At 43.2% G+C, this 22,648-nt stretch overlaps 1 protein-coding gene across 1 annotated transcript in view; it reads right to left on the bottom strand.

The window, feature by feature from the left end:
* itga4 (integrin alpha 4) overlaps nt 1-22,648 on the bottom strand; it is a 259,368-nt gene that overhangs the window by 20,569 nt on the left and 216,151 nt on the right. Inside the window, exon 23 of the mRNA XM_034186123.1 lies at nt 10,586-10,673. Within this exon, the coding sequence (XP_034042014.1) occupies nt 10,586-10,673 (88 nt within the window). The remainder of the gene's footprint in view (nt 1-10,585; nt 10,674-22,648) is intronic.

Here is a 22,648-nt window from a genome sequence, read left to right as displayed (position 1 = left end):
GACCACGCTCCAATTTCTTGTTCTTTGAATATTGAGGAAACTAAAAGGAACACACTGTGGAGGCTTAACACAAGCATTTTAAACAACCCACAGTTTGTGAACGAGGTGAGAGAGGAAATAAAGTCATTTTTGGAATTAAATGACACAGGAGAGGTTGACTCAACTATAGTATGGGACACTTTAAAAGCAGTCCTTCGTGGTAAAATTATTTCTTGGTGCTCACACAATAAGAAGGTAAAACAACTTAAATACATTGATTGCAATAGGAGAGTGAAGGATTTTGAAAGACAACATAAAATTAATCAATGCCCAAAACTTTTAGAAGAAATTAAGAAAATCCAAAATGAAATTAATCTGTTGTACTCAAATGAAGTTGAAAAAAAAGTTTGTCTTTGCAAAACAGAAATATTATGAAGCCAGTCCCAAAGCAGCTAAGATTCTTGCCAGACGGTTACAAAAAGAGAGAGAAGAAAGGACAATATATAAAATTAAAGATCCAAATTCTGGAGCCATTTTGTTTAAACAGGAACAATTACAAGAAGCATTTAAAAAATATTACAGGAATTTGTACTCGCAACCACCTGTAGAAGGTGAGCAAGAAATTGAAAACCTTTTGTGCTCTCTTAACTTGCCTTCTCTGTCTGAGGAACAAAATAAAAGTTTGATAGCAGAGATCAAATCAAATCAATTTTATTTATATAGCGCCAAATCACAACAAACAGTTGCCCCAAGGCGCTTTATATTGTAAGGCAAGGCCATACAATAATTATGCAAAACCCCAACGGTCAAAACGACCCCCTGTGAGCAAGCACTTGGCTACAGTGGGAAGGAAAAACTCCCTTTTAACAGGAAGAAACCTCCAGCAGAACCAGGCTCAGGGAGGGGCAGTCTTCTGCTGAGACTGGTTGGGGCTGAGGGAGAGAACCAGGAAAAAGACATGCTGTGGAGGGGAGCAGAGATCGATCACTAATGATTAAATGCAGAGTGGTGCATACAGAGCAAAAAGAGAAAGAAAGTGCATCATGGGAACCCCCCAGCAGTCTAAGTCTATAGCAGCATAACTAAGGGATGGTTCAGGGTCACCTGATCCAGCCCTAACTATAAGCTTTAGCAAAAAGGAAAGTTTTAAGCCTAATCTTAAAAGTAGAGAGGGTGTCTGTCTCCCTGATCTGAATTGGGAGCTGGTACTACAAGTAAGCCTGCAGTCTGAGAGCGAAGCGCTCTATTGGGGTGATATGGTACTACGAGGTCCCTAAGATAAGATGGGACCTGATTATTCAAAACCTTATAAGTAAGAAGAAGAATTTTAAATTCTATTCTAGAATTAACAGGAAGCCAATGAAGAGAGGCCAATATGGGTGCGATATGCTCTCTCCTTCTAGTCCCCGTCAGTACTCTAGCTGCAGCATTTTGAATTAACTGAAGGCTTTTTAGGGAACTTTTAGGACAACCTGATAATAATGAATTACAATAGTCCAGCCTAGAGGAAATAAATGCATGAATTAGTTTTTCAGCATCACTCTGAGACAAGACCTTTCTGATTTTAGAGATATTGCGTAAATGCAAAAAAGCAGTCCTACATATTTGTTTAATATGCGCTTTGAATGACATATCCTGATCAAAAATAACTCCAAGATTTCTCACAGTATTACTAGAGCTCAGGGTAATGCCATCCAGAGTAAGGATCTGGTTAGACACCATGTTTCTAAGATTTGTGGGGCCAAGTACAATAACTTCAGTTTTATCTGAGTTTAAAAGCAGGAAATTAGAGGTCATCCATGTCTTTATGTCTGTAAGACAATCCTGCAGTTTAGCTAATTGGTGTGTGTCCTCTGGCTTCATGGATAGATAAAGCTGGGTATCATCTGCGTAACAATGAAAATTTAAGCAATACCGTCTAATAATACTGCCTAAGGGAAGCATGTATAAAGTGAATAAAATTGGTCCTAGCACAGAACCTTGTGGAACTCCATAATTAACCTTAGTCTGTGAAGAAGATTCCCCATTTACATGAACAAATTGTAATCTATTAGACAAATATGATTCAAACCACCGCAGCGCAGTGCCTTTAATACCTATGGCATGCTCTAATCTCTGTAATAAAATTTTATGGTCAACAGTATCAAAAGCAGCACTGAGGTCTAACAGAACAAGCACAGAGATGAGTCCACTGTCTGAGGCCATAAGAAGATCATTTGTAACCTTCACTAATGCTGTTTCTGTACTATGATGAATTCTAAAACCTGACTGAAACTCTTCAAATAGACCATTCCTCTGCAGATGATCAGTTAGCTGTTTTACAACTACCCTTTCAAGAATTTTTGAGAGAAAAGGAAGGTTGGAGATTGGCCTATAATTAGCTAAGATAGCTGGGTCAAGTGATGGCTTTTTAAGTAATGGTTTAATTACTGCCACCTTAAAAGCCTGTGGTACATAGCCAACTAACAAAGATAGATTGATCATATTTAAGATCGAAGCATTAAATAATGGTAGGGCTTCCTTGAGCAGCCTGGTAGGAATGGGGTCTAATAAACATGTTGATGGTTTGGATGAAGTAACTAATGAAAATAACTCAGACAGAACAATCAGAGTGAAAGAGTCTAACCAAATACTGACATCACTGAAAGCAGCCAAAGATAACGATATGTCTTTGGGATGGTTATGAGTAATTTTAATGAGATAACTGAAAAGGAACTAAATAGTGCCATCTCCAGGTTAAAGGCAAATAAGACGCCAGGGCCAGATGGATATCCTCCAGACTGGTACAAAGCATTTAGAAAGGAACTTATGCCATGTCTTCTCAAAGCAAACAATACAGTTTTTAAAAAATCAAAAATGCCACCTTCATGGAAAGAAGCGGTTATCTCTGTCATCCCAAAGGAAGGCAAGGACCGGTCGGAGTGTGGTTCATACAGGCCGATTTCGGTCCTAAATGTTGATTATACGTGGTCTGTCCATAAATTAACGGTCCTTTTTATTTTTTTTAAAAACTATATGGATTTCATTCATATGTTTTAATGTCAGACATGCTTGAACCCTCGTGCGCATGCGTGAGTTTTTCCACGCCTGTCGGTGACGTCATTCGCCTGTGAGCACGCCTTGTGGAAGGAGTGGTCCCGCCCCCTCGTTGGATTTTCATTGTCTGGAAATGGCGGAATGAAAAGGACTTTTTTTCCATCAGAATTTTTTCAGAAGCTGTTAGAGACTGGCACCTAGAAACCATTCGAAAAATTTATCTGGCTTTCAGTGAAAATTTTACGGGCTTCACAGAGAATAAGGACTTTAACTACAGCTTTAAGGACCCCTTTAAGGACGGTCGGGGCGCCGCGCTCCGAGCTGCGACGATGCGGCACAAACCACTGGATCATTTCTAAGCTGATGGCTCTGTGGATATGAGACCGTCGTGTGCTCTTTCTCTGGTTATCACAAGACCTGGACATCAGCCATTTTCCGGCAGATTTCACTTTTAACAAGAGATTTTGTCGTGGAAAGCCGCGCGGAGGCTTCGCGCATCACGACCGATTCGATGATGAAGCAAGACAAAGGAACACCTCCGTTTCGGAGTGTTAGAGGACAAGTTGGGACATGTCTATCTCGGGTTTCAGTGCTTACCAGTCGAGTGAGTATAAAAGAACTTGTGGCGAGCTGAACATGTCCCAACTTGTCCTCTAACACTCCGAAACGGAGGTGTTCCTTTGTCTCGCTTCATCAGCGAATCGGTCGTGATGCGCGAAGCCTCCGTGCGGCTTTCCATGACAAATCTCTTGTTAAAAGTGAAATCTGCCGGAAAATGGCTGATGTCCAGGTCTTGTGATAACCAGAGAAAGAGCACACGACGGTCTCGTATCCACAGAGCCATCAGCTTAGAAATGATCCAGTGGTTTGTGCCTCGACGTCGCAGCTCGCAGCGCGGCGCACCGACCGTGCTTAAAGGGGTCCTTAAAGCTGTACTAACAGACCTTATTCTCTGTGAAGCCCGTAAAATTTTCAGTGAAAGCCAGATAAATTTTTCGAATGGTTTCCAGGTGCCAGTCTCTAACAGCTTCTGAAAAAATTCTGATGGAAAAAAAAGTCCTTTTCATTCCGCCATTTCCAGACAATGAAAATCCGACGAGGGGGCGGGACCACTCCTTCCACAAGGCGTGCTCACAGGCGAATGACGTCACCGACAGGCGTGGAAAAACTCACGCATGCGCACGAGGGTTCAAGCATGTCTGACGTAAAAACATATGAATGAAATTTATGTAGTTTTTGAAAAAAATAAAAAGGTACGATACTTTATGGACAGACCTCGTAAATTATTCACAAGTATTTTGGCTAAAAGATTAGAGAAGATACTTCCTTTCCTGATCCACACAGACCAGACTGGTTTTGTTTTGCGGAGACAAACTCATGATAATATCAGACGCTCATTACATATTTTAAATCACATTCAACATAATAGTCTTGAGGCCCTCTTAGTGAGCCTTGATGCGGAAAAAGCGTTTGATTCAGTCAGCTGGGCTTTTCTGTATAAAGTGCTGGAGCGATTTGGTATACATTCTAATTTTGTTAACGTTATCTGTACATTGTACAGTGAACCTTATGCTAAAATTAAAATTAATGGTAATCTTACTAGATCCTTCACCCTTCAGCGTGGCGCGAGGCAGGGCTGCGGGTCATCACCGATCCTGTTTGCATTATACATAGAGCCTCTAGCACAGTGGTTAAGACAGACAGAAAGCATCAACGGTATAACTATAAATCAAGAAGAGCATAAAGTTGCCTTATATGCTGACGATGTACTAATTTATTTATCAGACCCAAATAATACACTCCCAGAAGTGATGAAGTTATTACATAAGTATGGTCAATACTCAGGTTATAAATTAAATATACAAAAAACCCAACTGCTTACATTTAATTATTCACCCTCAAAACAATTTAGAGATAAATACACTCTTAACTGGGATCAACAATTATTAAAATATTTAGGAATTCATTTTAACAAAGATACTTTATCACTACCAAAAATAAACTATGATCCCTTATTAACAAAAATTAAAGATGATATCAAGAGATGGAACACAGTATCCTTCCTTAGTTTTAGTCACAGAATTGAAAGTGTAAAGATGAACATACTCCCGCGATATCTTTTTCTGTTCCAATCACTTCCAGTGGAAATTACTGAAAAAGAATTTTCAGAGCTGGATAAAATTATTTCAAGGTTTATCTGGCAGGGAAAAAGGCCCAGGATTAAATATAAAACGCTACAACTACCAAAGGGAGAGGGAGGCATGGCCTTACCGTATTTTAAAGGATATTTTTATGCAGCTCAAATAAAACCACTTCTAAATATGTGTTCCTCAAAATTTTACGCTTGATGGAAAAATATAGAACTTTCAATTATGAAACCCCCTATATAGGCAGTGTTGGCCCACTCAAGTTTAGATTATCATATCAAAGACATCTCGATTCCATGGATTAAAACTCAATTAAAAATCTGGAGTAAAGTGAAAAAAGAATATCAGTTAGGTGACAAAATACAAATAATACAATGGTGTGCGTTCGATCCTGGATTTAAGCCTAATTCAATGGATAACACTTTTAAACTTTGGATTTCAAAAGGAGTTACCACTTTTTACTCCCTCACAGAAAGTGGAAAATTGAAAGATTTTGATAAATTGAAGATTGAGTTTCAGCTTGACAACTCTGACTTTTTTAGGTACCTACAACGGCGGAATTACTTTGAACATAATATTAGTGTCAAAACAGATTTTCAAGATCCATTACTGATAATATTCTTAAAAGCATACAAAAATACTGATATTAAAGGAGTCATTAGTAGTATTTACAAAAGCTTTCTGACAAAAAAAACTCACTCCACAACTTACATTAAAGAGAAATGGGAGAATGAAGGAAACATGATAATATCCCCCGATGACTGGCTGGACATATGTGAATCTCAGTGGAAATGTTCAAATTCACATTCATGGTGTGAGTTCAGCTGGAAATGTCTAATGCAATTTTTTTTATTACTCCCAAGGTTCATTTTGGAGCAGGAAATGCAGCCTGCTGGAGACAGTGTGGGGCTTCTGAAGCTGACCATTGGCATATATTTTGGGCCTGTTCAAAGATCACATCACTTTGGGCAGAGTTCCACACAACGGTATCAAACATTTTTCGGATTAAAATACCATACCAATTTTCAACTCTATTCCTTGGCCAAATTAACAACATAAATTTTAAAAACAAATATCTTGTTGCTATTCTGATCTCAGCTGCTAAAAAAGCAATTACAAGACGATGGCTACTTCCGGATCCTCCCACCATATCTGAATGGATCAAAATAGTGAATGACATATATGTAATGGAAGCGATTACTTACTCTATCAGGCTGAAAAAAAACCTGCTTTTGTTAAATTATGGTCAAGCTGGGTCAATACATTAAACCTCTACAACCAGACTTTGTGGAGGTACAACTTAACTGAGGGCAACAGATTTTTCTTTCTTTTTTTTTCTCTCTACTCTCATCGGTCACTTTACCATTCCACCCGGCAATATTTATAGTGTAGGTGTGCATTGTCTCTCTCCCTTTTGAGTTCTTTAAGTTCCAAAATGTTTGTTCAAAAAAAAAAAACAGGTGGTGGAATGAATAGAAAACCTTTTTGTACTTGTGAGGTATACGAGGTCTGTCCAAAAAGTAACGGACCTTTTTATTTTTTTCAAAAACTAGATGGATTTGAATCACGTGTGATTACATCAGCCAAGTTTGAACCTTCGTGCGCATGTGTGAGTTTTTTCACGCCTGTCGGTTGCGTCATTCGCCTGTGGGCAGGCTTTGAGTGAGCACTGGTCCACCCCCCTCGTCGGATTTTTATTGTCAGTGAAATGGCTGAGAGACTGCTGCTTTGCTCCATGAAAATTTTTTCAGAAACTGTTAGAGACAATCAGTTGGAAACCATTCGAAAGATTCAGATGGATATCGGTGAAGATTCTGTCGGTGTCACACGGATTAAGGACTATTAAAACCTTTTTAAAGACGGCCCACAGCGGTGGAGGGCGCGCTGCGCACCGAGCGGGCATCGACAGGCTGAAACGACCAGATCATTTCCAAACTAAACGCTGTGTTGATCTGGGACATCATGTGACTACCACAGAAATGGCAAGAGAACTGGACATAGCACTTTTGTGGCACATTCCACTGTTACAGGAGATTTTGTAATGAAAGACGTGCGGAGGATTTTGCGCGTCGGCACGGAGCCGCTCATTGCGCACAACAAAAAAAAACACCTCCGTGTTGGAAACCATTCAGAAGATTCAGACGGCTTTCGATGGCTTTTCAGTCGAGTGAGTATCCGAGAAATTGTGTAACAGCTGGACATACCCCAACATGTCCTGTGAGACTTCCAACACGGAGGTGTTTTTTTTTGTTGCGCGCCATGAGCGGCTCCATGCTGACGCGCAAAATCCTCCGCACGTCTTTCATTACAAAATCTCCTTTAACAGTGGAATGTGCCGAAAAAGTGCTATGTCCAGCTCTGTTGCCATTTCTGTGGTAGTCACACGATGTCCCGGATCAACACAGCGTTCAGGTTTCAGCCTGTCGATCGGCACTCGGAGCGCGGCGCGCTCTCAGCCGCTATGGGCGGTCTTTAAACCGGCTGGAGCACTCCTTAATCTGTATAATCCCCATAAAATCATCCCTGAAAGCCATATTAATTTTCTGAACGGTGTCCACCTGGAGGTCTCTCACAGTTTCTGGAAAAAACTGATGCAGCACAGCTCCAAATCGTTCAGACATTTTATTTGCAATAAAAATACAACGAGAGGGGTGGACCACTGCTCACACAAAGCCTGCTCACAGGCGAATGACGCAACCGACAGGCATGAAAAAACTCACGCATGCGCACGAAGGTTCAAGCTTGTCTGATGCAATCACACATGATTCAAATCCATATGGTTTTTGAAAAAAATAAAAAGGTTGCATACTTTTTGGACAGACCTCGTATGTTGTAAACCACTATCTGTAAATAAATAATAATAAAAAAAAAGAAAACTACAAACAAAGTCCAGAAGATTTTTACTCAAATCCTAAAAAAAATTTCAGATTCAGCAGACAGACAGGCAGAGAGAGAGAGACGGGCAGGCAGGCAGAGAGAGACGGGCAGGCAGGCAGAGAGAGATGGGCAGGCAGGCAGAGAGAGACAGGCAGGGAGAGAGAGACAGGCAGGCAGGGAGAGGGAGACAGACAGGCAGGGAGAGGGAGACGGGCAGGCAGGGAGAGAGAGACAGACAGGCAGGGAGAGGGAGACGGGCAGGCAGGCAGAGAGAGACGGGCAGGCAGGCAGAGAGAGACAGGCAGGGAGAGAGAGACAGGCAGGCAGGGAGAGAGAGACAGGCAGGCAGGGAGAGGGAGACAGACAGGCAGGGAGAGGGAGACGGGCAGGCAGGGAGAGAGAGACAGACAGGCAGGGAGAGGGAGACGGGCAGGCAGGCAGAGAGAGACAGGCAGGCAGGGAGAGGGAGACAGACAGGCAGGGAGAGGGAGACGGGCAGGCAGGGAGAGAGAGACAGACAGGCAGGGAGAGGGAGACGGGCAGGCAGGGAGAGAGAGACAGACAGGGAAGAAGAGAGAGACAGGCAGGCAGGGAGAGAGAGACAGGCAGGCAGAGAGAGAGAGACAGACAGGCAAGAAGAGAGAGACAGGCAGGCAGAGAGAGAGAGACAGACAGGCAGGGAGAGGGAGACAGGCAGGCAGGGAGAGAGAGACGGGCAGGCAGAGAGAGAGAGACAGACAAGCAGGGAGAGGGATACAGGCAGGTAGAGAGAGAGAGACGGGCAGGCAGGGAGAGAGACACAGACAGGGAAGAAGAGAGAGACGGGCAGGCAGGGAGAGAGAGACGGGCAGGCAGGGAGAGGGAGACGGGCAGGCAGGGAGAGGGAGACGGGCAGGCAGGGAGAGGGAGACAGACAGGCAGGGAGAGGGAGACGGGCAGGCAGGGAGAGAGAGACAGACAGGCAGGGAGAGGGAGATGGGCAGGCAGGGAGAGAGAGACAGACAGGGAAGAAGAGAGAGACAGGCAGGCAGGGAGAGAGAGACAGGCAGGCAGAGAGAGAGAGACAGGCAGGCAGAGAGAGAGAGACAGACAGGCAAGAAAAGAGAGACAGGCAGGCAGAGAGAGAGAGACAGACAGGCAGGGAGAGGGAGACAGGCAGGCAGGGAGAGAGAGACGGGCAGGCAGAGAGAGAGAGACAGACAGGCAGGGAGAGGGAGACAGGCAGGTAGAGAGAGAGAGACGGGCAGGCAGGGAGAGAGACACAGACAGGGAAGAAGAGAGAGACAGGCAGGCAGGGAGAGAGAGACGGGCAGGCAGGGAGAGGGAGACGGGCAGGCAGGGAGAGAGAGACAGACAGGCAGGGAGAGAGAGACAGGCAGAGAGAGACAGGCAGGCAGAGGGAGACGGGCAGGGAGAGGGAGACGGGCAGGCAGAGAGAGAGAGACAGACAGGGACGGAGAGAGACAGACAGGCAGGGAGAGAGAGACGGGCAGGCAGGGAGAGAGAGACGGGCAGGCAGGGAGAGAGAGATGGGCAGGCAGGGAGAGAGAGACAGACAGGCAGGAAGAGAGAGACAGACAGGGAGGGAGAGAGAGACAGGCAGGCAGGGAGAGAGAGACAGACAGGGACGAAGAGAGAGACGGGCAGGCAGGGAGAGGGAGACGGGCAGGCAGGGAGAGGGAGACGGGCAGGCAAGGAGAGGGAGACGGACAGGCAGGGAGAGAGAGACAGACAGGCAGGGAGAGAGAGAGACAGACAGGCAGGGAGAGAGAGACAGGCAGGCAGGGAGAGAGAGACAGGCAGGCAGGGAGAGAGAGACAGACAGGGAAGAAGAGAGAGACAGACAGGCAGGGAGAGAGAGACGGGCAGGGAGAGAGAGAGAGGCAGGCAGGGAGAGGGAGACAGACAGGCAGGGAGAGGGAGATGGGCAAGCAGGAAGAGAGAGACAGACAGGGAGGGAGAGGGAGACGGGCAGGCAGGGAGAGGGAGACGGGCAGGCAGGGAGAGAGAGAGACAGACAGGCAGGGAGAGAGAGACAGACAGGGAAGAAGAGAGACAGACAGGCAGGGAGAGAGAGACGGGCATGCAGAGAGAGAGACGGGCATGCAGGGAGAGAGAGACAGACAGGCAGGGAGAGAGAGACAGACAGGCAGGGAGAGAGAGACAGACAGGCAGGGAGAGGGAGACGGGCAGGGAGAGAGAGACAGACAGGCAGGGAGAGGGAGACGGGCAGGGAGAGAGAGGGAGACGGGCAGGGAGAGAGAGACAGGCAGGCAGGGAGAGAGAGACAGGCAGGCAGGGAGAGAGAGACAGACAGGGAAGAAGAGAGAGACAGACAGGCAGGGAGAGAGAGAGACAGACAGGCAGGGAGAGAGAGACAGACAGGGAAGAAGAGAGACAGACGGGCAGGGAGAGAGGGAGACAGACAGGCAGGGAGAGAGGGAGACAGACAGGCAGGGAGAGGGAGACGGGCAGGGAGAGAGAGACAGGCAGGCAGGGAGAGAGAGACAGACAGGCAGGGAGAGAGAGACAGACAGCTGTCTTACCTTGTAGGTGTAGTTGAGTCTCTCAGAGTAACAGTCTACTGGACTTGAGTCTTCATCACTAAACATAAATGAGGAAAGAGACACAAACCTACAGACAGACAGACAGACACAGTCAGATAAACAGGCAGACAACTGAACAGACAGACAGACCCTGCATCCCACAATCAAGTAGTATTTCTCTTTTTTCTTTCTTTGCCTCTCACATACCTGGAAAAGGCATGTTGCCTGTTATTTCAGCTCTACTCCCTCTTTTCCTGCTTTTGCTATTTTTAATACTTTTTTAATGGTGCTTATTTGTTTTTATTTGCAGTGGGTGGTACCCTGTGCAAGTATGCACATGGGAAACTGAACTTTCTCTTTTTGAGGCAGGGTGGGAAATCCCTTTGTTTCCAGCTCCGGACGCCCCATTGTTTATAGCCGGGATCAGCTGCTTGGACTAAGAGACTCAATGTACAGTGGGCCGGGTCCCCGCTATGCTGAGCACCCGGACGTACCTGCACACATTCGCAAGAAATGTAGGGGCTGCAGGGGTGGCCGGACAAAGCGGAGAAGGACTTATATTCCATCTGTGGTCATGGGGAATGTAACATCTCTCCGCAACAAGACGGAGGAGCTAGCAGCGCTAACCCGTTTCCAGAGGCTGTATAAAGGCTGCAGTCTCATGTGCTTCACAGAGACATGGTTGGATGAGCGTGTACCAGACTCTTTAATCAACATGGACGGCTTCACACTTATCCACGCGGACAGGACGCTGGCGGAGAGCGGAAGAAAGAGAGGAGGGGGGCTCGCCGTTTATGTGAGTGAGAGATGGTGCAACGGGACTCATATTCACGTGAAGGATCAGATCTGCTCCTCGGACGTGGAGCTACTCTCGGTCAGCATGAGGCTGTACTATCTCCCATGGGAGTTTGGAAGTGTGATTACGCTCTGCGTGTATATTCCTCCCTCTGTGGATGCCGCCGCTGCCTGTGAGCGGATCCACAGCACAGTCACGCGCCTGCTGACACAACACCCATGCACGCTCTTCCTCATCACCGGGGACTTTAACCACCCCTCACTCTCCGCCACCCTCCCCACATTCACCCAGTACGTCACGTGTAAAATCAGGGACAATAGAATACTGGACCTTTTTTATGCTAATGTGGAGGACGCTTACACCTCTGCCCCCCTCCCCCCGCTGGGACACTCTGATCACAACCTTGTCTATCTGCTCCCCCAATACACACCCAGGGTGAAAAGAGAACCAATACACAAAATGTCAGTGAAAAGTCAGTGAATGTTGCAGTAGGTAGATGATGCTGTCATCTACCTGTTGCAGCGAGTGCTCACCCACCTGGAGACCGGCGGGAGCGCTGTGAGAGTCATGTTCTTTGATTTCTCCATCGCTTTTAACACCATCAGACCGGCGCAGCTGAGGGGGAAACTGGAGGACACAGGTGTGGATGGACACCTCGCTGCCTGGTCCATCAACTACCTCACTGACCACCCGCAGTACATGCAGCTGCGTGGCTGTCAGTCTGAGGTGGTTAAGGTGCAGCACCAGGACCCCCCAGGCCACCGTCCTCTTGCCTTTCCTTTTCACCCTCTACACCTCGGACTTCACCTACAACACGGACAGCTGCCACCTCCAGAAGTTCTCTGACGACTCCGCCATTGTGGGTCGCGTGTCTGAGGGGAACGAGCTGGAGTATCGGTTGGTCATCACAGACTTTGTGGACTGGTGTGAGCACAACCACTTGTGTCTCAACACCAGTAAGACGAAGGAGATGGTGATCGACTTCTGGAGGAAACCATCACCTCATCCACCGGTGAACATCCAGGGGGAGGACATAAAGACTGTGGACAGTTTCAAATACCTGGGTGTTCACCTCAACAACAAACTGGACTGGACCCACAACACTGACACCCTGTACAAAAAAGGCCAGAGTTGCCTCCACCTCCTGAGGAGACTGAGATCCTTTGGAGTGAGCAGGCCTCTGCTTAAGACCTTCTATGACTCTGTTGTAGCCTCTGCTCTCCTCTATGCTGTCGTCTGTTGGGCCCCGGGCAGCACAGAGCGGGAGAGAGAGAGACTGAACAAGCTGGTCAGGAAGTCCAGCTCTGTCCTGGGCTGTCCTCTGGACTCTATGGAGGAGGTGGCTAAGAGGAGGGTGTTAGCCAAGTTCAAATCCATCATGAACAACTCCTCTCACCCTCTGCACCGGACTGTAGTGGAGCTGAGCAGCTCGTTCAGTGACAGACTGAGGCACCCTCAGTGCAAGAAGGAACGATACCGCAGGTCGTTCCTCCCTGCTGCTGTCAGGCTGAACAATAACACTGAAATAACCACATGCAATAATATGTCGACAAATCACGTGCAATAACAACTCATTTACAAATCCCTGCACTAATGTCACCTTATCACATCTAAACTCCACTTCACATATTGTAAAGAAGATGCTCCTATCTCCTTTTCAATCCCAATCATGTTTATATATATATATATATATATATATATATATATATGTATGTATGTGTACGAGGTCTGTGAGAAAAGAAACGGACCTTTTTATTTTTTTTAAAAACTATATGGATTTGAATCACGTGCGATTACGTCAGCCAAGCTTGAACCCTCATGCGCATGCGTGAGTTTTTTCACGCCTGTCGGTTGCGTCATTCGCCTGTGGGCAGACTTTGAGTGAGCACTGGTCCACCCCTCAAGTCGGAATTCCTTTGTCTGACAACTTGTTGAGAGACTGACGCTTTGCTTTATCAAAATTTTTTCAGAAACTGTGAGGCAGATCCAAGTGGACACCATTCGAGAAATTCAGATGGTTTTCGGTGAAAATTTTAAGGGCTGATGAGAGATTAAGGAGTGTTACTGTCGCTTTAAGGACAGCCCACGGAGCCGGATGGCGCGCCGCGCCCCGAGCCACTGTTGTCAGCCTGTTTCGAGCTGAAAACTTCCAAATTTAAGCCTCTGTTGACCCAGGACGTCATGAGAGAGCAGAGAAGTTTCAGAAGAGGTCGGGATCAGCAGTTTATCCGGACATTCCACTGTTAAAGGAGATTTTGTAATGAAAGACGTGCGGATGGATTCGCGCGTCGGGACGCAGCTGCTCATCGCGCGGCGCCACATGTAAACACCTCCGTGTTGATAACCATTCGTAAGATTTAGGCGGCTTTCGATGGCTTTCAGTCGAGTGAGTATCTGAGAAATTGTTTAACAGCTGGGCATGTTCAAATCTGTCCTGTAAGGCTTCCAACGGAGGTGTTTTGCTGTGGCGCCGCGCCATGAGCGGCTGGGTGCCGACACGCGAATCCGTCCGCACGTCTTTCATTACAAAATCTCCTTTAACAGTGCAATGTCCGGATAAACTGCTGATCCCGACCTCTTCTGAAACTTCTCTGTTCTCTCACAACGTCCTGCATCAACAGAGGCTTAAATTTGGAAGCTTTCAGCTTGAAACAGGCTGACGACGGCGGCTCGGGATGCGGCGTGCCGTCCGGCTCCGTGGGCAGTCCTTAAAGCGACAGTAACACTCCATAATCTCTCATCAGCCCTTAAAATTTTCACCGAAAACCGTCTGAATTTCTCGAATGGTGTCCACTTGGATCTACCTTACAGTTTCTGAAAAAATTTTGATCAAGCAAAGCGCCAGTCTCTCAACAAGTTGTCAGACAAAGGAATTCCGACGGGAGGGGTGGACCAGTGCTCACTCAAAGCCTGCCCACAGGTGACTGATGCAACCGACAGGCGTGAAAAAACTCTCGCATGCGCACGAATGTTCAAGCTTGTCTGATGTAATCGCACGTGATTCAAATCCATATAGTTTTTTAAAAAATAAAAAGGTCCGTTTCTTTTCTCACAGACCTCGTATGTGTATGTTTATGCATATACACATATACATACACACCCATGTACGTACACATATATATATATATATATATATATATATATATATATATATACACACATACGAGGTCTATTAGAAAAGTATCCAACCTTATTATTTTTTTCAAAAACCATATGGATTTGAATCACGTGTGATTACATCAGACACGCTTGAACCCTCGTGGGCATGCGAGAGTTTTCTCACGCCTGTCGGTTACGTCATTCGCCTGTGGGCAGTCTTTGAGTGAGGAGTCGCCCACCCTCTCGTCGTTTTTCAGTTACTTTTTTAGACCAAGCAGAGGGAAAAAATATGGAATCACTCAATTCTGAGGAAAAAATTATGGAATCACCCTGTAAATTTTCATCCCCCAAATTAACACCTGCATCAAATCAGATCTGCTCGTTGACATTGACCCTATGTGTCTTTTTGCAAGGAATGTTTTTGCAGTTTTTGCTCTATGGCAAGATGCATTATCATCTTGAAAAATGATTTCATCATCCCCAAACATCCTTTCAATTGTCCAAAATATCAACATAAACTTGTGCATTTATTGATGATGTAATGACAGCCATCTCCCCAGTGCCTTTACCTGACATGCAGCCCCATATCATCAATGACTGTGGAAATTTACATGTTGTCTTCAGACAGTCATCTTTATAAATCTCATTGGAACGGCACCAAACAAAAGTTCCAGCATCATTGAAGAGTTTCAGTCAGGTTTTAGAATTCATCATAGTACAGAAACAGCATTAGTGAAGGTTACAAATGATCTTCTTATGGCTTCGGACAGTGGACTTATCTCTGTGCTTGTTTTGTTGGACCTCAGTGCTGCTTTTGATACTGTTGACCATAAAATTTTATTACAGAGATTAGAGCATGTCATAGGTATTAAAGGCACTGCGCTGCGGTGGTTTGAATCATATTTGTCTAATAGATTACAGTTTGTTCATGTAAATGGGGAATCTTCTTCACAGACTAAAGTTAATTATGGAGTTCCACAAGGTTCTGTGCTAGGACCAATTTTATTCACTTTATACATGCTTCCCTTAGGCAGTATTATTAGACGGTATTGCTTAAATTTTCATTGTTACGCAGATGATACCCAGCTTTATCTATCCATGAAGCCAGAGGATACACACCAATTAGCTAAACTGCAGGATTGTCTTACAGACATAAAGACATGGATGACCTCTAATTTCCTGCTTTTAAACTCAGATAAAACTGAAGTTATTGTACTTGGCCCCACAAATCTTAGAAGCATGGTGTCTAACCAGATCCTTACTCTGGATGGCATTACCCTGACCTCTAGTAATACTGTGAGAAATCTTGGAGTCATTTTTGATCAGGATATGTCATTCAAAGCGCATATTAAACAAATATGTAGGACTGCCTTTTTGCATTTACGCAATATCTCTAAAATCAGAAAGGTCTTGTCTCAGAGTGATGCTGAAAAATTAATTCATGCATTTATTTCCTCTAGGCTGGACTATTGTAATTCATTATTATCAGGTTGTCCTAAAAGTTCCCTAAAAAGCCTTCAGTTGGTTCAGAATGCTGCAGCTAGAGTACTGACGGGGACTAGCAGGAGAGAGCATATCTCACCCGTGTTGGCCTCTCTTCATTGGCTTCCTGTTAATTCTAGAATAGAATTTAAAATTCTTCTTCTTACTTATAAGGTTTTGAATAATCAGGTCCCATCTTATCTTAGGGACCTCGTAGTACCATATTACCCCATTAGAGCGCTTCGCTCTCAGACTGCAGGCTTACTTGTAGTTCCTAGGGTTTGTAAGAGTAGAATGGGAGGCAGAGCCTTCAGCTTTCAGGCTCCTCTCCTGTGGAACCAGCTCCCAATTCAGATCAGGGAGACAGATACCCTCTCTACTTTTAAGATTAGGCTTAAAACTTTCCTTTTCGCTAAGGCTTATAGTTAGGGCTGGATCAGGTGACCCTGAACCATCCCTTGGTTATGCTGCTTTAGACATAGACTGTGGGGGGGTTCCCATGATGCACTGTTTCTTTCTCTTTTTGCTCCGTATGCATCACTCTGCATTTAATCACTAGTGATCGATCTCTGCCCCCCTTCACAGCATGTCTTTTTCCTGGTTCTTTCCCTCAGCCCCAACCAGTCTCAGCAGAAGACTGCCCCTCCCTGAGCCTGGTTCTGCTGGAGGTTTCTTCCTGTTAAAAGGGAGTTTTTCCTTCCCACTGTAGCCAAGTGCTTGCTCATAGGGGGTCGTTTTGACCGTTGGGGTTTTTCATAATTATTGTATGGCCTTGCCTTACAATATAGAGCGCCTTGGGGCAACTGTTTGTTGTGATTTGGCGCTATATAAGAAAAAAGTTGATTGATTGATGATTGATCATCACCTTGCCCAATGCAGATTCCAGATTCATCACTGAATATGACTTTCATCCAGTCATCCACAGTCCACGATTGCTTTTCCTTAGCCCATTGTAACCTTGTTTTTTTCTGTTTAGGTGTTAATGATGCCTTTCATTTAGCTTTTCTGTATGTAAATCTCATTTCCTTTAGGCGGTTTCTTACAGTTCAGTCACAGACGTTGACTCCAGTTTCCTCCCATTCGTTCCTCATTTGTTTTGTTGTGCATTTTTTATTTTTGAGACATATTCCTTTAAGTTTTCTGTCTTGACGCTTTGATGTCTTCCTTGGTCTACCAGTATGTTTGCCTTTAACAACCTTCTCATGTTGTTTGTATTTGGTCCAGAGTTTAGACACAGCTGACTGTAAACAACCAACATCTTTTGCAACATTGCGTGATGATTTACTCTCTTTTAAGAGTTTGATAATCCTCTCCTTTGTTTCAATTGACATCTCTCGTGTTGGAGCCATGATTCATGTCAGTCCACTTGGTGCAACAGCTCTCCAAGGTGTGTTCACTCCTTTTTAGATGCAGACTAACGAGCAGATCTGATATGATGCAGGTGTTAGTTTTGGGGATGAAAATTTACAGGGTGATTCCATAATTTTTTCCTCAGAATTGAATGATTCCATATTTTTTTCCTCTGCTTGGTCTAAAAAAGTAACCGTTACTGACTGCCACAATTTTTTTTTCCTGATTTCTTATAGTGTTTCTTAAAGCCAGAAAGTTGCCATTTGAAATGACTTTAGTTTTGTGTCATGTCTGTGATCTGCTTTTTTCTACAAAATTAAACAACTGAATGAACATCCTCAGAGGCCGGTGATTCCATAATTATTGCCAGGGGTTGTACTTGCACCCACCTGGTGTGTTTTCTTAAGAGCTGATGTAACATGTGAATTTCTCCTCTGTGAGATCAATAAAGTTTATCTATCTAAAAGCTCATCAGCATCTAACCATGTCCTTTCAGTAAAAAGGTTCCTGGGAGCATGAACATGACTAAAACCTTTCAGCTTCTAGATGGGCTCTGCCCCCCATACTCCCCACCTTTTTAAGCTTTTTTCTTTTCTTTTTTTTGCTTTTCAGCTGACCCCCCTAACTACAGCCCTCTTAACCTCCTGCCACTTTAAGCATATTTTAATGTAGATGTAAATTAATGTTCAAAGTTTTCAGCTAGTTGACAGTAGGGCTGTACAATATGGACACAATATCGTATCTCAATATTGTCATAAATTGTCATGTAAATGTCACTTATATACATTCTGTCCATATTCTTGAGCCGCTTAGGTGTGTAGGGAGAGTTCCCATGGGATAAAAAAGCTTTTCAACCAACCATCCCTGGTTCTCAAGACCAGGAACCTCAGTGGCTCTACTCTCTCTTTTTGTTTTTTTTTAAAGATATTTATGTGTTCCTTAGTAAACACTAGTAGAGTTCCACCTTAGATTTGGAATGTATAATAGAAGATATACCTTACTGAATTTTCATATCAATATGATAAACGATATGACTATGATTTGACACAAAGTGCAGCAACAGTGAAAATTAAACCTTCTTAAACAAAACAGTAATAATCCCACACTCATTTTGCACTCGTCATAAGGTTAGGATACTGTTCCCTCCAAAAGGATTGGAACACTTGGAATTTCACACATTTTAATTTGTTTATGCCATTTTAAATACAAGAAATACAAAAAATAAAAATTTCTAAAATTATCTTCCTCAAACTCAAACTGAAAGCAAATCTCTAAAACTTGATCAAACCTGTAAATAATCAGTTTTATTGCCAGTTTTCTTTAGACAAGTCAGGGGATGAAACATGAACATTTCCAAGTCACTGAATATGTCTTGGACTTTATTTACATCAATTATGAAGAAATACAAAAGTTTCTTTCACCAAAACATCAAATCTAGTCTTTCATCTCAAATGTACTTTCTGTCAGATTGTAGCTGAACTTACAGGTCTTCTTTTGAAGAAAATCCTCCTCTACACCACTTCATCACCAGTTACTCTAATCTGACCACTTTTTTTTTGTAACAAGTAATCTAACGCGTTAATCTTTCCAAATCTTTAATCAGATTAAAGTTACTTCTCCATGTCACTGTGTGTTACTATTATTTCTGCATTGTGGGTCGACAGCAGCATTAAACTTGGTCTGTGGGCAGGAGGTCGGGGTTCGACTGAACTACACACTTTAAGCAGCTGTGAGCTTTTCATCCATGGTTTTCTGCAGCAGCTACGACTCGTCCTCACCTCTTAAAGCGCGGTGACAACAGCACACCTGCACTGAGCTTTACAAAGACATTTTTTTGCTTTTTTTCCTCCGAGCCGCTCCGTATCTGCTGCTAAAAACAGCTGATCCTCCGAGACGCGTCAACAACTAACACTATTTTCCACTCAAATGCACCTAAACTCTCACATGATAAACTCTTCACATGATGTGAAAACACAATAAAACTTTCTTACCTGTAAATCTGGTCATGTTTTCTGCATAAATAAATGTTATCTATTCTTTGTGCTCAAACGCCAAAGCAGGGGTGAATCCAGATGGAATGGGGGCGTGGGGGAGGGATGTGTCCCCCCCTACAACACCCCTAGATTAAAAGGTCCAGTTTTGAAGCCGTTTTTTTTACTACAACTACTAATACTACTTAAAATAATAATAATTTCGACAAGTAAAATGTTTAGAGATAATTTAAATGTTAGAATGAATTTTATATTTACATTTATAAACAATGTAGGTTAGAAACTACAAGTTTTACTGTTACAGTGCTGTCAACAGTTAAATATGAGGTCAAGAAAGATGTCTTTATTTTACTTTTTATAAAACAAATATTTTTTTCATTGAAGCCAAGAAAGGGTGACTATAAAGTGAGTTTTGACAAAACAAGTATCATTGTCATGTTGAGGTGGCAGAGGGTTGTTGTCGGCAGCTGGGGAAAGTAACTAAAAAAGTAACTAGTAATCTAACTTAGTTACTTTTCCAATTGAGTAATCAGTAAAGTAACTAAGTTACTTTTTCAAGGAGTAATCAGTAATTGGATTACTTTTTCAATGTAACTGTGGCAACACTGTTCATCAGGAAGATGGATTTTAGATTTTTAATTCATTTATATCAAGTTGTAGAGATTTGCTTTCAGTTTGAGTTAAGGAAGATAATTTTAGAAAAAAAATGTATTTGAAATGGAATAAACAAATTAAAATGTGTGAAATACCAAGTGTTCCAATACTTTTGAGGACAACTGAGAAACAATGAGGAGCAACATGTTACACCTCATATATAGTGCAGCAGATAAGAGAATATTTAGAGTGGAATCCTGCAAATGGTGACACAAACATCAAATTCAGCACAAATAATCCAGAGACATGAGCTCTTTAAAAAACTGACTGGTCACTTGAATTTTCAACAGGCAGCCAGGTAGGGGTCAACTGAAGAATTACACAGGGGTCAAAATTAAAAGATGCTCCAATCATATAGAAAACTACACCACATTATTTGCCTGATCATAAACATTCCAAAAAGGTACAGTTTGGACAATCTGTGACTGAATGTTATGGAGTTATGAGGTAAAAGCAGCAAGAATGGTGAAAAAGGTCAGTTTCAGTTTGTACAGGGGTCAAAAGTTAAAGTTCCAATAATTTTGCTCCAGCTGTATTTGTGCTGAATTTGATGCTTGTATCACCATTTGAAGGATTGTTTCAGTTATCTGCTGCACTAATAAGCCAACAGAACATGAACCAGCTGCTGTCTGTTAGCTTAAACATGTGTATATAAAGCAACCCGAATTAAAGGAGAAATGCTGCTTTTAACAACCTGGACCTCATTTCTGGCCTAAAATACAGTTGTTTACTGTGATTAGAGGTCGTTAGTTCAAATGACGTGTTGAGTTCAAATCTGAAGCAAACATTTTTCTTCTTCTACTAAGGTGGGTTAGAACCTTTTGTGGTACACAGCACCAACTACTGGACAGGAGGAACCCAGCAGTCAATGTGACTCACTGATTTCAAAATGCTGCTCTTCCAACCAGACTTGTGGTGCTGTGACATGTCAATCACTGGTGTCCAATCAGATTTCAGGGGAGTGCAGTGAAACCCCGGCATCTGCTCTAGCTCCACCCATGCCAGAAAGTGTTCAACATTGGACATTTCCTGTTTCACTGTGACTGAAAATCTGGCACTTCCTGTTTGAGTGTGAGCTTGCCACCGAGTTCCTGCGAGATTCCATGGGATCTCGTCTGTCAATCCAGGAATTGTTTGACATTTGAACATTTCCTGTTTTACTGTGGATTTGAAATTTGGCACTTCCTGTTTAGGACACCCTGCACCGTAAGTGAGCTTCGTGACGCTTTGCTCATATAAATGTAATAAAGGTTTACAATCAGAAATAAGAGGAAAAAAATGAAGCGGAAAATAATGTTCACATTTATTCAAAACACACAGCAAACTATAATAAAAAACTATTTTAACACTTTTCAACGTAGTTTGGGTTCTTGTACAAAGGAATGTACAAAATAAACATTCTAACAATAAACACAAATGCACATTTTGAACAATAGATGCAAAATGATCTATGTGTTTTGTTGGTCTTCATGCCACACTTCAAAGCAATTTCTGTCTGCCATTACACAAAGGGCCACATCACAAACTTTGCACTTCCATGGAGCTGACTGTTCTTTTTGGAGTGTGTTCCTGCACTGAACACAACCTCTCCTCACATATGAGGCCCTCTTACTGTGGTCACTGTCATTCATGGGTGATTCTTAGACTACGGGCACTTATTATGTCCTTTGATCATATTGTATGAAAAACAGAAAAAAGGGGAAATTTCACACTTTTATAGTTATCTTTACAATGAAAGTGTGTTAAGAAATTTGTTCTAGTAGTCTATGATGACTTTTTCACCTTTTTTCAGCATCATTATATGCAAATATTGCCGTTTTGTGCTTGTCCCACACCCAGACTTTTGATCTTCAATGATAAAAATGAATGGTAAAGAAATGTTTTTTCTAATGTTTTAAAATATCTCTGAATAAAATATCAGTAAAATAATCAAAACATAATTGGGGTATTCAATGTCATACAACTGTTATGATTTTTTTTAAACAAACTGTAGTCCCACACTATTGCCGTAATTTCCACCACAACACTGTAATGTCCCTTTAAACAGTTTGTATGAAAGATTGTTTGGGTAGTTTCTATGGAGATAAACAGTTGTCAGGAAAGATGACTTTAAGCTTGCTTTCAGCTTGTTTTCATCTTGGAATATAATACGTGCCATGGAATTAATATACATGCTGTTGGATTAAACTGCACAGTTTTTGGTACCTTCCAGGAGTAAGTGACTTTTCCATTGCAAATGGGGAGGCCCACGGAATGAACTCGGTGGTGAAGACGAGGGAATATATCTAAGAATGATTCTAACATGACAAGTATGATCAAATGAAGTATTAATGTGTTAAAATTAAGAGTTGATTAGAAAATGTATTTTACGAATAAGTGAAATGAAATGAATTCATAAAGAGTGCAGAGTCAGAGAAAAAGAGGAAATGAAGAAGATGTCGCAAGCAGGGCAAGAAAGACTGGAGCCATAAAAGATCATTTGAGAGAGATTTCAACTCCCGCTCAGGCCGTCCAGTCACAGAGTAGCAGAACAACGGAGAGTAACCACTGGCCTTAAGTCTGAGTGGGGAATGTTCAACGATTTCTCTCTCAAGGAACATCACAGCATACCAGAATGGATTAGATCAACTTTTGGTTGATTGAAGACGGAATAAATTCTTATGTGGATTAACTTCCTGAAGGATTACGACA

Source organism: Thalassophryne amazonica, chromosome 14, assembly GCF_902500255.1.
Source record: "Thalassophryne amazonica chromosome 14, fThaAma1.1, whole genome shotgun sequence".
Classification (NCBI taxonomy): Eukaryota; Metazoa; Chordata; class Actinopteri; order Batrachoidiformes; family Batrachoididae; genus Thalassophryne; species Thalassophryne amazonica.
This window is presented reverse-complemented; position numbering and strand designations above follow the sequence as displayed.